Source organism: Varroa jacobsoni, unplaced genomic scaffold, assembly GCF_002532875.2.
Source record: "Varroa jacobsoni isolate VJ856 unplaced genomic scaffold, vjacob_1.0 scaffold_677, whole genome shotgun sequence".
Taxonomy (NCBI): domain Eukaryota; kingdom Metazoa; phylum Arthropoda; class Arachnida; order Mesostigmata; family Varroidae; genus Varroa; species Varroa jacobsoni.
Genome location: NW_019213579.1, coordinates 391,754 through 405,891, shown reverse-complemented (window position 1 = coordinate 405,891; position 14,138 = coordinate 391,754). Strand labels below are relative to the sequence as shown.

The following is a 14,138-nucleotide window of genomic DNA, read 5'->3' as shown; positions in this document are numbered from 1 at the left end:
CCTTTTTCATTATGTGTAAGCACACTGTCAGAGTAACACCATCTAACCGGGTGCTGATTTTCTGGCCTCTAAAGGTGCACTATCGTGAGCTTTGTTGCACAGCAACGTATGATAATGATAATACAGCAAATTGGATCAATCATATGAAACGTTTCCTAATATATAGCTAGAGTGCTTATTTACGTTCGTACTTCATGCCTGTTTGTATTGAATCTCACCATAGGAGAACAATGACGTTTTGGCAAGTGGCGTTTTTGTTGCTGGAATCCTGTATAAAATGCAACAAAGAAAAACAATTTACTCCATGCGAAGGTCACATCTACGACATTTGAATAATGAGACTAACGGCTCACCTAGCACACGGTGGAGTCGATGGACTACCTACCAAAATCGGCAATTCTAGGAAACTGTCTCACGCATATTTTTCATCAGTTATTATACGTTTAGGAACCCCGTAAGCGACGTATCGGTTTCATAATTCTAAAGTCGTGGATTCAATTTTCACTTGGGCTAATTGTTTTTTCTCTATCGCATTGTATATACATAGGATTGCCGCACAGTACAAACATTACATTTATAAACTTATTTTTGGTCTGATTTCTGATTGTTGTAAACTAAGTGCACTTTTTGTCATGGCACCATAGAATAGAAGTAAAAGCCATTTTTTAGTGTTTTGAGTACAAGATACTATTACCTAATTGTTACATAATGATGGTAATACATGTTGAACATCCTGAGAGTTTAAACAGTTGAAACGGAGTGCTTACCTAACGAATAATGGTATTTTATTTGTCATGCGAGGAAGTCAAGTTAGTGCGAGGAAGTAGTTAAGCTTGACTCCACGACGGTCGGGCTGGCTTCCTGTTCTACTGCCGCAACATATATATAATTAAACGAATTTACTTCAAACATGGAACCACAGGTTAATAGTGAATTGAGTCTAAGACTCAGTTAAGTAACGCTAAAATAACCCCGAACCCATACAATGCTATGTAAGTCACAAACCACTCAAGATTTTCCGTATGATGCCACTTGCATTCAAGATCGTGGCATCGAAGCTCTGCTGATTTACGAAAAGAGAATCATCGCGAAGAGGCGTAAACACAAACTCATGCCGATGGAATTCGACAAAGAATTCATAAGGGTTTTAGAAAATGGCTTCTAGCGTATTATAATCGTCCTTGCTTTAGTAAAGTTAAAAATGTACGTGATCTATACACGTTAATACTGGTTTGTAATTAGTACTATAAAAGTGATTTTATTGCCCAGTACTCACACGGGTAGAACGTTTTTCAGGGTTAAATAAAATCTGTTTTGTTCATTAAGTAGTCTACAATTGTCCATTTCCTTCCATACTTTCACAGTCAGATGACAAATGTTGGCGCCGTTTTAACGCACTTTAAATTGCTACCTTTACTATCATACTATTAATAGGCCCTAAGGTTTAATCTTGTTTTTATTCTGGCAGTTATCTAAGGCACCAGGCGGAGTTAGGAGCCGACTACCGTTACCAAATACAAATAGCAGTTCGTGTTATTCATTTTTCAACTGGAAGCCAACGCACTTACGCCCTCGAAACCATACTGCGAAATGTGAGAATCATCTTCTGACTTTACTACCGGAGCTCTTCCGGCCCTGCGTTTATGTATAAGATGATATCAAATCAGTGCTAGAAAATCTAAATCGACAAGCAATACCAAAACGTCAAATAACATAAAATCCTTCAAAGAACTTCAGGCTACTCTAGGACTACTTAGTAATCCGGTAATGTACTACGTAGGTTGCTATTCTAAGCTCTTAAATATTATAAAAATTAAAAACCTGCGGGATTGTCAGGATCAAATAAAAATTATACAGGGCTCGCATGTCGGTCTTGCAGACTTACTATATTTAGATCCCTATGGCTTTTTCGACGACAGGTTTGAAATATGCTCATAATTATACTAAACATGACGAATAAAACTGTAAAGAACTTACAAAAAGGAGACGCCGCACGAACTTTGAGTAGTAATATTTTTCGCAAGTCGAGCATGGTATACCAAAGCACGCTTCACATCATGTCAAAGTTGAAGTAATTATTGCCAGTAAAGAACTAGGCCACTCTCAGATAATCTCTCAAGGTGTGCCGACTTTCGTTCGACAGTTACACCTAAAAACGTGATTGTTATTGAGCTTATGACCACAAGACAATTTGCTTGTTCCCGTTGGTAAGTGCTTTCGTTTTCATACGGGACGTGCCTTAAGGCCAGAACGCCAGGGACTCTGATGACGGTGCTGGAAATGCCGACGACAAGTTTGGACCATGGAATTGGCTTCTCGTATTCGTAATTCATAGCCTTCACTTCTAAGGCTTCGTTCACACTAAATAAATTTTTATATGTCCAGCTTCTTTGTATTTCAATATCATGCTCATCATTATGTATGGCATATATTATGTTTTAACCGCGTCCTTATAGAAAACCATGCTCACTCATTAGGATCCTTTATTCGTACTTAATACCTAGTATCTTCGGACAGCGAAAAATATTTATAACCTGCTCGTAGTTTTTTTTTAATATTAATCTTCAACTTATGAAAAAGAAATTCTGAAAACATTTTATTTTGAGCTTTGAGTGTTTTCTAGGTATAAAAAAGAGAAGTACTTGAAAAAAGTATATCGCGGCCATACATATGATTACTATTATCTGACAAGGTATAATAACGAAATATTAAAGGCTGGACAGCGTGACGGTAATAATTTGTTTTAAGACGTAGATTGTGTGAATATTTTTTGTTTGAGCAGTCTGGTTTGCGAGAGCTAACCTTTCGGTATAGCAGCCTTTTCACCATTTAACACAAGTCTTACTGTCTTTGTCAAGGCAATACACCACACAAAGAAAACAACAATTACAAAATACAAAATCAACGAGCGTCGCATTACCAGAGAGTAAAAAAAAAAAAAAAAAAACTTTAATCTCTTTATATTAATTTTTTTTCTAAAAGTAACTTGTTCGAATCGATCCTAAAATTTTATGTTAACCTTGCGTATTGTAAACATTTTTATCTAAGTTAAATGTTTAGAGTACTTTATTTTACCGCGATACCGCTCTTATGATGAAGATAAAACTTCTAAATCGTTAAACAAACTTCTTTCGAATAACACCTTGACTGAAAACCGTAATTTAGACTGTGTACAAATTAACGGCAGTCTTAGATTTTTCTTGGACACTGTTGAGACTATGGTGATTCCATTGCTCCTCGAACTTTAATCATTTGTAGTATTCTAAATCTACTATATTAATAAACTCGAAACTCTATATATCAATACACCCGAAACACGCCTATTTATTAATATCGGTACCTTAATATAGGTTACATATTTAAGGCATTTTCTACAACTGGTATGTCCCATGTGTTTTTCAACGTTCTGCCCTTTAGTTACTAATGCGACGCCGCTTGCTACTTCACCACTCTGTTAATCTTGATGCCGTTGCGATGAAGTACTAGCTCGAATTCGAGGCAACATTGGTGGATGTAGGATGTACCAATCGAGTAAACTGTATCGAGTGTCTGGGCCCTCGACGACTCATCCTTTTTATGATCTCCACACGCAGATGTCATTGCTCAGTCATGCGAGCTAATAGCGACTGGCTGCAAGTGCCTGTGGACCATCTCTTCCTTATTTATAAGGTGCGTTGTTCGGCTCAGTAGCTTCATCAATGAATTGACATTATGGGACCAATCATTGAGAACCTGCTCGGGGTCTTTTTGCTGACGTACGAAGTGGACGATGTTCGACAATCGATCTACTTTCGCGTACACCACCTGCAGTAGTTATTCAAAAAATAACAATAACTCATGCTCAGAGGAGACTACTTGAAACTGTAAACTAAACGAATAGGCTGATAGTAATCAATGGCATATAATGTAAATATACCAGATGCACATACGACAACGATCTTTAGTGGCCATCACGCACCGCGTTTCCTAACAATGTGAAATTATGATATTGATGCATTCGGTCTATGCAATTTAAGGATACGATCTGAACTAAGGAAGGTCAAAGCATTTAACGATACAACTCAGTGTAGCTTTTTAATTGTATTTTAGATAAACCAAATTGTTATTTAAGTATTTGACATTTTTTATTTATGATTCAAGTACGTTTCTACAAATATATGGCTCCCCTAAAGTTTCAATGATTGAGTTTTTGAGACACTGCATTGATTTCCATGGGCAGAACGTAATCAGTGAAAAAACTAGCAGAATTTTCCTAAATACTTCGTAGAAACATGTCACACTCCCTTTACTATGGGAAGGGCTCCAAGAGCCGATAAATAACACTGTAAAGATATATGTACTTATTTCTGCACTCAGGTTCTAAAGCTATGGTATCTAAAGCATATATATTTTATTTTTTCAGAAACTTGTTTAACTTTCTGATTGAGCTTGATCCATGTATGAGATATGAAAACATATATCTTACCTTACTGGCCACCAGATTTGACAAAGTTTGCTCAGTTTCTGCCATAGAAAGATCAAGTAGCTGTGACATCCGCTCAAGCCGAATTCTCGTGTAGTACTTAGCCATTACGCGCATATTATGCTCAACCACACGTTTCTTAAGATCACCAAAGCGAGCCTCTGAGTTGAATACCGTCGACGCACGAAGCTCCTTTTCATACTCTTTGAAAATTCCGGCCCACACGATCAGCTCTGGTGTGATAAACAACTGCAGAAGCTGATTGAACTTCAAGAGTTCCTTCAAAACCTTTATCGTCGTACATTCCACCGAAAAAAAAAGTAAGAAAATTATGATAAATTAGCAGTGCGAGTAAGCCATATGTATAGGGTGAAGGAGACAAAATTCTTCTTAGTTCTGTTGTTATAGCGCTAGTAACTGTCATACAACGTTATGATTAGTAACAAAGCTTGTGTAAAAACTACGCCAATAGAAGAAGGCCACCGTGCACCAAGCAACTAAATAATCAATGCCCTATAGAATCAACCGTGTACGCTAACTACTAAATTAAAACATGTGTTAGTATAGTATCAAACAAACCCCTTGAATTAAACACATGTAGGTAACACATTTTCCATAGAATGAATGAGAATTTCCATAGAACATGCAACCTTCAGTTATATCGAACGGATTACCACGAGCAGCGAGTCAAATATGAAATGAAATTTTAACCACAATCAGGCTAACATCTAATAGTAGTCACATACGAAAATACATAATATTCTCCACCAAGCCAGCCTAGAGTTTAGCCCATCACCCGTTTGAAAAATAATCTACCATACACGAGTATCGTTTTCTTTCAACTTTTGGCACAAGAAAGTCAGGAATGATTAATTTTTACTTCATAATTACCGTACTATTTTGTTTAATGTTCTTCTACTCAATGCAAAAGTTTGCTCAGGTTAACGACTTCCCTTACTTTGTCTTGATTGAGCCGATGGAGAAGATCGTGCTGTTCGTTGTCATAAGGCGCAAGAATACAAAATAGGAGCGCTGCTTGAATGACGAAATTGCGTTTTGGTATGTCTTCCTGAACCTTCTTCGTATTGTAAATAGCTAGAAAGTAACGGGACACATCGAGGTATTTCGAGTCATGCTCGCCCAACGTGATCATGAGTTCATAGTACTTGAGCTTCAGGTCCTGTTGTTCGGCATTGTCGAAAAATTTTACGGAGATTTTTTTCGCAATAATGGCTGTCCGAATGAAGTCTTTGCGCGCAAGACACAGACGCATCTGCTCAAGGATAAGTTCAACCTTTTCACGTTTCTCCATCGATCCGAACGTCTCGACTTGAAGCTCCTGCATCAGTGTCGCAGCGCCCTCAATATCGCCGCTAGATTCCTTGATTTGAGAGAGTTTATAGGTTAGACGGGCCCGCTCGACCTCGACATAGATCTTACCCGCAGTTACGGTTCGTAGCGTGTCGATCAGATTGAGTTTATCGCTATTCTCAAGCTTATCGACATAACCACAACATTCCTGCACCATCTTCTGAATTGCTTGTTTCATCTGCGAACGTCGCTTAGACAGAATGACGATCATTTCATTTAATTTGTCTAACTTCTTCGCCTGTAATGGTTTCGCAATAATACGACACAATTACCTGAATGATATTGAGATAGCCAGGGCAGTGCCGAAGTGCAAAAATCGCATGTGTTCTCTGCGAAAATGTTAAATGTTCAACTAACACAGGTTATAGAAAACATCAAATTTATGATATTCATTGTATATTTGCGCATAATGAATGCCTTGTTTATGCTATCCTGTAAGCACGTTCACCAAATGTAAAAAGTAAAAGAAATATTTATGTTTCTTTGTTCTGTTTTAACCGGTCACTCAGCCGTTTGATGGCCAACGTACCTGAAAGCATAGCTTGACTATATGGACGAGTATCCGCGAGGTGGAATGTGTATCTGCTCCAGTTCGAGTCTGCTTTTCTAGAGCAAGCAGTTGATCTAGAGCTTCGTCTAGTTTACCTTGCAGGGCAAGGGACTCTGTCAGTGGAATTTTCTCGTCTACCGTCGAGCTATAATCCACTTCCATCTTCACGATACGTCCGTCATCATTGCACGTCACGTCACACATCTTGCAAGCGTCCAAAGGACACCTTTAGACTTCACACCAGCAGTTCGCAAAAACACGCCAGAACAAACCAGTTTTCTACTTAGGACCCGCACCCCCTTCTTGGGAAGGTTCAAACTGCTGATCAACAAAAGCTACTAGTCACTATTCAGTGCTGCTTTGGTTGTTGTTCTATGGCCACAGATGGTGATCTTTACTTCATGGAATGTTTATGTGTTCAGCAGACGATACGTTTCCCATTAGGCGGGGAAATTCAAAGCGGTTTAGCCGGGTATATTTGTAAGTAGTAGTATCATTTCGACAAAAAGTGCATCCCGAAAATTATCAGTTGATTAAGCATAAGGGTTTTAAGACTCATACTGGTATAAACCAGGAACAGTTGCGATAGAATAGCGTTATGCCGTGTTTCGTTGGCACAACAGTTTTTAAGACAATAAGTGTTGGATATGTTTGCTTCCAATATTAGTGGGCCACAAATACGTTGGAATTATATAACTAGATTAACAACAGCGTGTCACTAAAGCAATGAGCGCAGCTCTTTTTTTTTTCTATAAACCACTGGATTGAAAATACTGCACGCATGCGCGCAAGAAACCTGTACGCCGTGAAAGATTATTAACAAAAAGAAACAAAATATCCGGCCTTCTACAAATGTATCACAAGTGAAAACTAATGTTGAGCCAAGCTGCCAAGATTTTTAATTTGTTTAGTTTGTAAGAATAAGGATATTCATCAAAGAATAAGGAACGAGGCTATTATAAAGATATTATGTTTTGCCTGCTAATAGCCAAAGCATGTTCTCAGCTACAATTTATCACCATGCTTATATTTCAATTATTTAAAAGATATAAAAAGTCAAAATATATGAAATCGAGAGCGTATCACAATCGCTGCATTGTTCTTTAGGAAATAGCGGTACAACCGTAACGGCAAGAAAATGCTACTAATGTGACAATAATAGACAGGGTCAAAAGAAATGTTATCTATGTTGTGTAGTAAGAAAAATTTAGCAATATCAACACGGTAACCAATTATGGGTACAAAATGGACACATTGAGCCCATTTAAAATATGCTTCGTGCTAAATCTTTGTTATTTTTTCGTTCAATAAATGTTTATATGGTAATGCGCTATAAATAAACCTTAACGGTTACACACCAAATAAACTCAGATGTTAACATTACAAGCGAAAATAGATTTTTAAGATACTTAGCTGTTCATAATATGGTGTTCATATTATCTACGCCAAATGGGTCAGACGCTTGAGGAAAAGTTGCCATTATCCTATTTAAGATGAAACGTTTTTTGCAATGTCCACATATGAGCCGTTTTCACTTTTCCTATATCAAAAATATAAGAGACGAGTTACCTAGGTGCTAGTGTGCGTCTTACATACTGATGTGTGTAAATTTTATAGTATTCCTTTAAGTAACAGTTTACCACTTGTTTCCCTATCAACGCATTGTGAAAGCCCGTGCCAGTTCTTCTACCATCCAAGAAGGTCAATTTTAGAACAAAGGTATCAGGCTATGCCTAATACTTCACGGTATGCCTTTTATTCCGGATAAAGCTTTGGAGATTTCGTAGGCAAACTTTTTCACTACGGCCGACATACTTGTCAAAGGGTCGACTTTTTCAATATTTGATCTTCGGTACAACTTAGGAAATCTGTAGGAGTCTTAGAGGATTATACATATCTTTCAAAATTATTCCACTGATTGAAACGGCTGGGTAATCAGTTTGGGCTAGCAAAAAACGGCAGGTGACGGCATGAATCTTATGTACGCTCCTTCATCATTTGTTTTTGTCAATATCAGAATTTGCTGAGATTTTTTTTATGGGTAAAAGTAGCATTTTTTGGCTACTTTATTTATTTATTTGATAGTCATTTCTTTTTATATGAGATTCACTCTAATGTTTGTGCCTAAAATTACGCATTAGAAATATTTTTGAGTTTCATTTGAATTGTGTTATATAACTAACTACCAATATGTAGGCGACAAGCAGCCTACAATAATAGAATCACACCTAAATGTGAAATATGTTTCGCAATATATTTCCACTGAAAAAGCCCTATTTGACACACATATTGCTGCGTACATCGGTGGAAGAGATACTCCAGCATTCACAAGCTCTTCAAAGCGTAATGTCAATATCTTTAAATTGTTTTTGCAATTTATCCGTGATTATGTATGAATCAATGTTAAACCGCTTCTTTTTTTGTTCGACTTGCTTGCCCTCCGCGTCGGCACGGTAGTAGGCAGTGCGTCAGTCTCATAATCTGACGGTTATAAGATAGACGCCCCACCCGGGCAACACCGGTGAGGGCACTATTCTTTTATGAATAATGCCCTCACCAGAATAGTAGTTTATCTCCATAAACAGACCGTATGTACTTTTTTGGCGAGCGTCATTTTGATCTGGTTTCATGTAGAATCATCTAGACCCAATATATTAACGTCATGCAAGCTTTTGTGCGTTACAGCCATGTAACGGGTCCGGACAGATGCTCTTCAATAGGTTTATGATACGCGCGCGTCCGAGGATCTAACAAATGATTTTTTTTTACAAAGAACTTGCAGTGTTGCACAGTATGCATGTAGCACGTTTTAGGGCGCCATCTTGTGCAGATGTTTCAAACCACTGGGTCCGTATCTGTCCCACTGCGTTTTAGGGCGCCATCTTGTGCAGATGTTTCAAACCACTGGGTCCGTATCTGTCCCACTGCGTTTTAGGCATCATACGAAGAGGACAGTAATGCAGCAGGTGAGGATACGTTAGTGATATCTATAACCGATCGAAGCAGTGAGGCGTGATACCATACGACGTAACTTAACATTCAGTCCTATAGGATGCATTCGACCAAGCAGCTCAGGCATCTTGCGGTAGCTGCAATGCGGTCCCAATTATTCCACTTTGTTGATTTCTACTTCTACCTGACTAGCTCAGAAAGTAGATAAAATTGCTCAATAAAACCGCTCACGCCATCTACGAAGAGTCATTTTATTAAGTTAAAGGAGTGTTTTTGTTCACTAAATTCTAATCATGTTACAAAGGCATGTTAACAGACGAAGCTAAATTAGGTGGATGATCGGATAAATTTGATCTGGGCGTTATGTGATTCTAACGAGACGCTGCCACCCGCATTAGGCATTTAGAAGCTATTAAACGATAAGTCTGATGAATGCACGATTTCCAGAAAGATCCACCGCTTTGATCATATAACCTAAGACCACCGGGGTCTTTTTTGCGGATTTTTTGGAGATTTGCGGAACTAGGCCATGTGCAATTGTATTCAACACGAAACCTTGGCAACTCCGCCAGTTCTAATCGAAAACTGAGATTTCCATTTGGTCTTGTAAATAGATTCCAGTACCCTCGAAAACGGAATCGATTAAATTTAGTGGATGGCAGTTTTAGATACCATATTGAATTATATATATATATATACATGTAGCCATATCGCCTAAAATATTTCAACAAGTTTCCGTACCTATGGTTGATTATATTGTATGATAGCTATAGCCTAACTGATTCCATCTATTTGTTATCATCTTTGCTAGAAGGATCATACATATATAAAAGCATTTTTAAAATAGAATAGAAATATTCAAGACAGAGTAAGTAAAATACATAGCAAGAAGCGCTACGACCGTCTCGTTCTACTCTGCGCCACGCTATTCAAAGGAGGCATCTTTAGACATAAGTCTACTTGGTATCGCCCGCAGAGGCCTCCGCCTTGAACGCGAGTATAGTTCTCGTTTGGCTCATTGGCACATACAACATGGGGAAAGCCCCGCGTTGTATAGTGGACCACTACATGTCAGTTCTTTCTGTCCGGTTCCTTCTATGTTCCGTCCAGCGTAGCATCGGTGGCGAAATATTTCGGCTTAAATTCAGCTAGCGGTTTCTTTTGTTGCCCGATATATTCCAGGTAAGCAGGAACTTTTAATAAGTCAAGCTGGCGGTGCAGATCCTCATTAAATAGCGTGTCCACCAACAAATATACGTAGCGGTTAGGCTGAAACATATGCAGGCTTAGTGCTCGCTTGAAAAAGATAGGCTTCACAGGTAGGTCCTACCCAGCCTACACAGCTGGACTACCAGATACCAGACTACCTACCAGATATTTTCAATGCCATCTTAACCCATAGCTGCGAGCTTGACACTGGGGAAGCGTATCGCCGTATTCAGCGAGAAAAGCGATGCCTCTTCCATGTAGGCACTCGCGACTAATGCTTTTCTGTAGCATGTTCCAGAGCAGGTTAAAATCAGTCCTACGTAAGAAGAATGCTTCATGTATTCCAGGGGCGATGAGTCCAATCAGAGAAGGTCATTTGCTGCGAATGGTCCTGCTTTTCGCTTCTTCATGGTTTGGATTTCATCCACGTTGATTTCTGAGGCAGCATCCGTTTCGTCTTATTGAAAGCGGGCCAATGTCTGCTAAACCTCAAAGTGACTTGTTCTGTAGAACATCGCGTATATTACAGTTGAAAGCTGCTAAAAGGTACCCTGGAAGGCGGCCACCGTAGAAAATACGTAACACCTATTCGTCTCAACTATTCTAGTCCTCTTCGACCTCGAAGTAGCATCAACGTAATATGACCGAACTGAAGTGTAGAGAACCTCGAACAGCTAAATCGACGAAAGAAGTTTTCCTGAAAAGCGATTTGGCATTGCACCGCTTAGCACCTCCCTGCCAACCCACTGTTCTCCGTTGAAGAGCCCAGAATGCGCTTTAACCTTCTGCATTCTAGCCTTCCCGAAAAATATCGGTAGCTGAGAGCAGCTACTGACGTCAGATCACCGTTGATTTATTCAGCAATGGAGCGGTGAGAAATGACAAGCGGAAATAATTATATCGCGCAAAATTCCACATTGTCACGCGATTTGGGGTCCACTGCTTTCATCACGTGCCGTGTGTCGGAGCCCCACGAACCCATCGAGCGAAAAGGCTGTGGTTGCGCAAAACGTAGACAAACCTTTGATAGGAACTATGCGTTACGATGCTACCAGGTATATTCTCTAGGAAATCTTGCAAACGTATACTATGATATTACGAAATTACTCTCGGGTCATATAGTATTTTCAAATGAATTTTGTCGAGAATGATTTTTCAAAGCAAGCATTATAAGTGAAGTAAAGCTTACAAGTAAAAAATACTCGACTACACTTAAGGCCTGCCCATAATAAATCATTAGAGGACACGCAGAGACTTAACCATACCTATACATATTCATGATAGTGCCGCTTATACACATACATCCATCCATGTTGATAAGTGCGACACTTTAATTTTTACGGAAAGGTGCTCCATAGCCACTGTTTCACCGATGCGATAGGAATACACCACATCACAGTTGTATCGTTTGAATACGCGATGCGCTATTTGTGCCTCGTATTTGGCTTATGAGTATAAGATCTGATTCTATTACCACAGGACAATGCAGGCCACATCGACTCGGCATAATGGTGACCTTAAGAAACAGCTTACTCGATAGTTAAGTTGCCGGCTGAAACGGGTTTTTCGAAAACTGAGTTCTTCCAGCTTGCCAGTTGATTGCGATAACTGCGCCACCAGCACAAACAGTTTCGATTCAAAGCGTGCGTTTTTTTCTTTTTATATACGCAGAACAGTATTATAATCTTAATACTTAATATAATTCCTACAACTAGATATCGCGACGCTGTACAACGGAGCTTTGACGAGGCCTGAAATAGGGTTCCCTTAAGCGATTTCATTAAATATGCCACTAACTTGGTTGAGGCTTTGCGTTTTATAATACCTTTAATGATCCCGCTTTCTCGGAGTACCAAACGTGTTCAAGAAAATTATCTACTGTTACATTAAAACTCTGTGACCCTCTGTGCTGAAATATCTTCTAATTACGTTTCTCCTCTGATGATAGAATCAAGGCTCTTCTTCTTTGCTTGAGATTTTTTGCATAGACAAAATATATGATTTTAGTAAATTTATTAAGCGCACGAGCGAAACCCGATTTATCTCGTTTCATCATATATGATTTTTAAAAGTTCGATATCGTGGGGATACACACGGTCAGATAACCGCACTGTGAGACAGAAGAATGAGGCGTATTTAACAAGGCAATGGGAATCCTGCAACAGGACAACGGAACTGATGCAAAAAGATAACCCTTATTAAGTAGGTCGCCTCGAAATGGCCGTTCAAATCTTGGTTTTATATGAGAAAATACTTGTAACAGTTTAGTGAGATATCTGCAACAAAATGACAGAATCCCTGTAGTACAATTCCAGCTAGCCATAACATTAGAATTACATCCAATAGTAATTATTAAATATTAAATAAGTAAATAACATGTCCCTCCCAATGGGGGCTCCGCGTAACCACCTGCACTAAGGCTAGTTTGTTTTGAAATCGAAATTTTATCCTGAAAGAATGAAACAGCAGCGACGAGGCAGCCCAATAGTTGAAACGACTGATTGCCGCGCGGAACGCTCTCACTGTGACGTACATAGGATCACTGGAATAAGGTAACAGAACAACCGATATGGAGTGATGAGCCAACTGAAATTTTGTAGGAAAAGTTACAATACAGTCAACAGAACAATTAAGTGTTTCGGATTTTATATCCGAGCTGGGTTACCATGGCAACACATCGTTGACCTCCCGCACGATCTACTCAGTACACAGACGCATTGTGGTATTTGCACTTGAGCAGTGCCTGAAGATAACTCAGCAAATATCGTTCGACACTTGGAACTTATGGCGGATGCATATTCAAGGAATTTTCTATCGTTAATTGAAGATATATTCATTATATTCTTCCTTGGCTAGATATTGCGAGTGAACGGGTGGCTGTTGTGACTTTACCGCCTAAAAATAGGAGTCTCTTAACCGGAAGTCCATGACAGGGTCTCGTAGAGGTCTGGATATTTTTCCACAGTCCGAAATCGAACCGGATCAGTTGTAGAAAGTAATTTATATTTCCGCTAATATTTTTTTATATCGTATTAAGCAATTCTCGATTATTCTATAAATACATATTCAATTCCTGTTGTTGATCTAAACAGGAAAACCTGTTGTCTGCGAGACGGAGTGGCGCCGCCATCATTATCTGGAACAAAAACGGGGATAATATACAGCATTCGGGAATACGAATTCGACGGAGTTACACGATATATGTTATTAGAGCGCTGAAAACGGTGAAGTCTGAACGCTAGTTGTAGTTTTCAACTTACGTTTAAGTTGCTGCGATATCAACGATTTATGTCCAGTGAGGTAAGGACTAAGGCAGTCTCTGTGGAGGAAAAGCCATGAAAGTGCCCCGATAAGTCTGCCGATAGCGGACGAAGCGTATTCTACTGAAATGAAGACCTATAGAAGGGGTCCTGGAGCCGCGGGTAAGTGTAAATCTGGTTCGCGTAAATATGATAGTTCACCGGAAATGCCGAGCTTGGTTTAACTGAGAAATCCCGACAGGGAATTAGAATTTAATTATTATAGTCTATAATTAGGTTTAGGTGGGATTCAGATGACGGCGTAGTGGTCAGCGTGTTTGCCTCGTAAAGTTCG

General features: G+C 39.1%; 1 protein-coding gene across 1 annotated transcript; it reads right to left on the bottom strand.

Annotated features, from left to right (window-relative positions):
- Nucleotides 1–3,298: 3,298 nt before the first annotated feature.
- Rpn5 (regulatory particle non-ATPase 5) lies at nucleotides 3,299–6,770 on the bottom strand. The gene is made up of 4 exons (XM_022836944.2): nucleotides 6,363–6,770; nucleotides 5,421–6,071; nucleotides 4,466–4,750; nucleotides 3,299–3,804 (listed from the first exon to the last, which is right to left on the bottom strand). Exons 1-4 carry the CDS (start codon nucleotides 6,585–6,587, stop codon nucleotides 3,604–3,606), a joined length of 1,362 nt encoding a protein of 453 aa, XP_022692679.1. The 5' UTR covers nucleotides 6,588–6,770; the 3' UTR covers nucleotides 3,299–3,603.
- Nucleotides 6,771–14,138: the final 7,368 nt, after the last annotated feature.

Coding starts and splice junctions, on each gene's coding strand:
- Rpn5 (XM_022836944.2), bottom strand. CDS start 6,587: ATGTGTGACGTGACGTGCAATGATGACGGACGTATCGTGAAGATGGAA. Junction 4,751..5,420: donor ATCGGCTCAATCAAGACAAA/GTAAGGGAAGTC, acceptor ACGACGATAAAG/GTTTTGAAGGAACTCTTGAA. Junction 3,805..4,465: donor CAAATCTGGTGGCCAGTAAG/GTAAGATATATG, acceptor TAACTACTGCAG/GTGGTGTACGCGAAAGTAGA.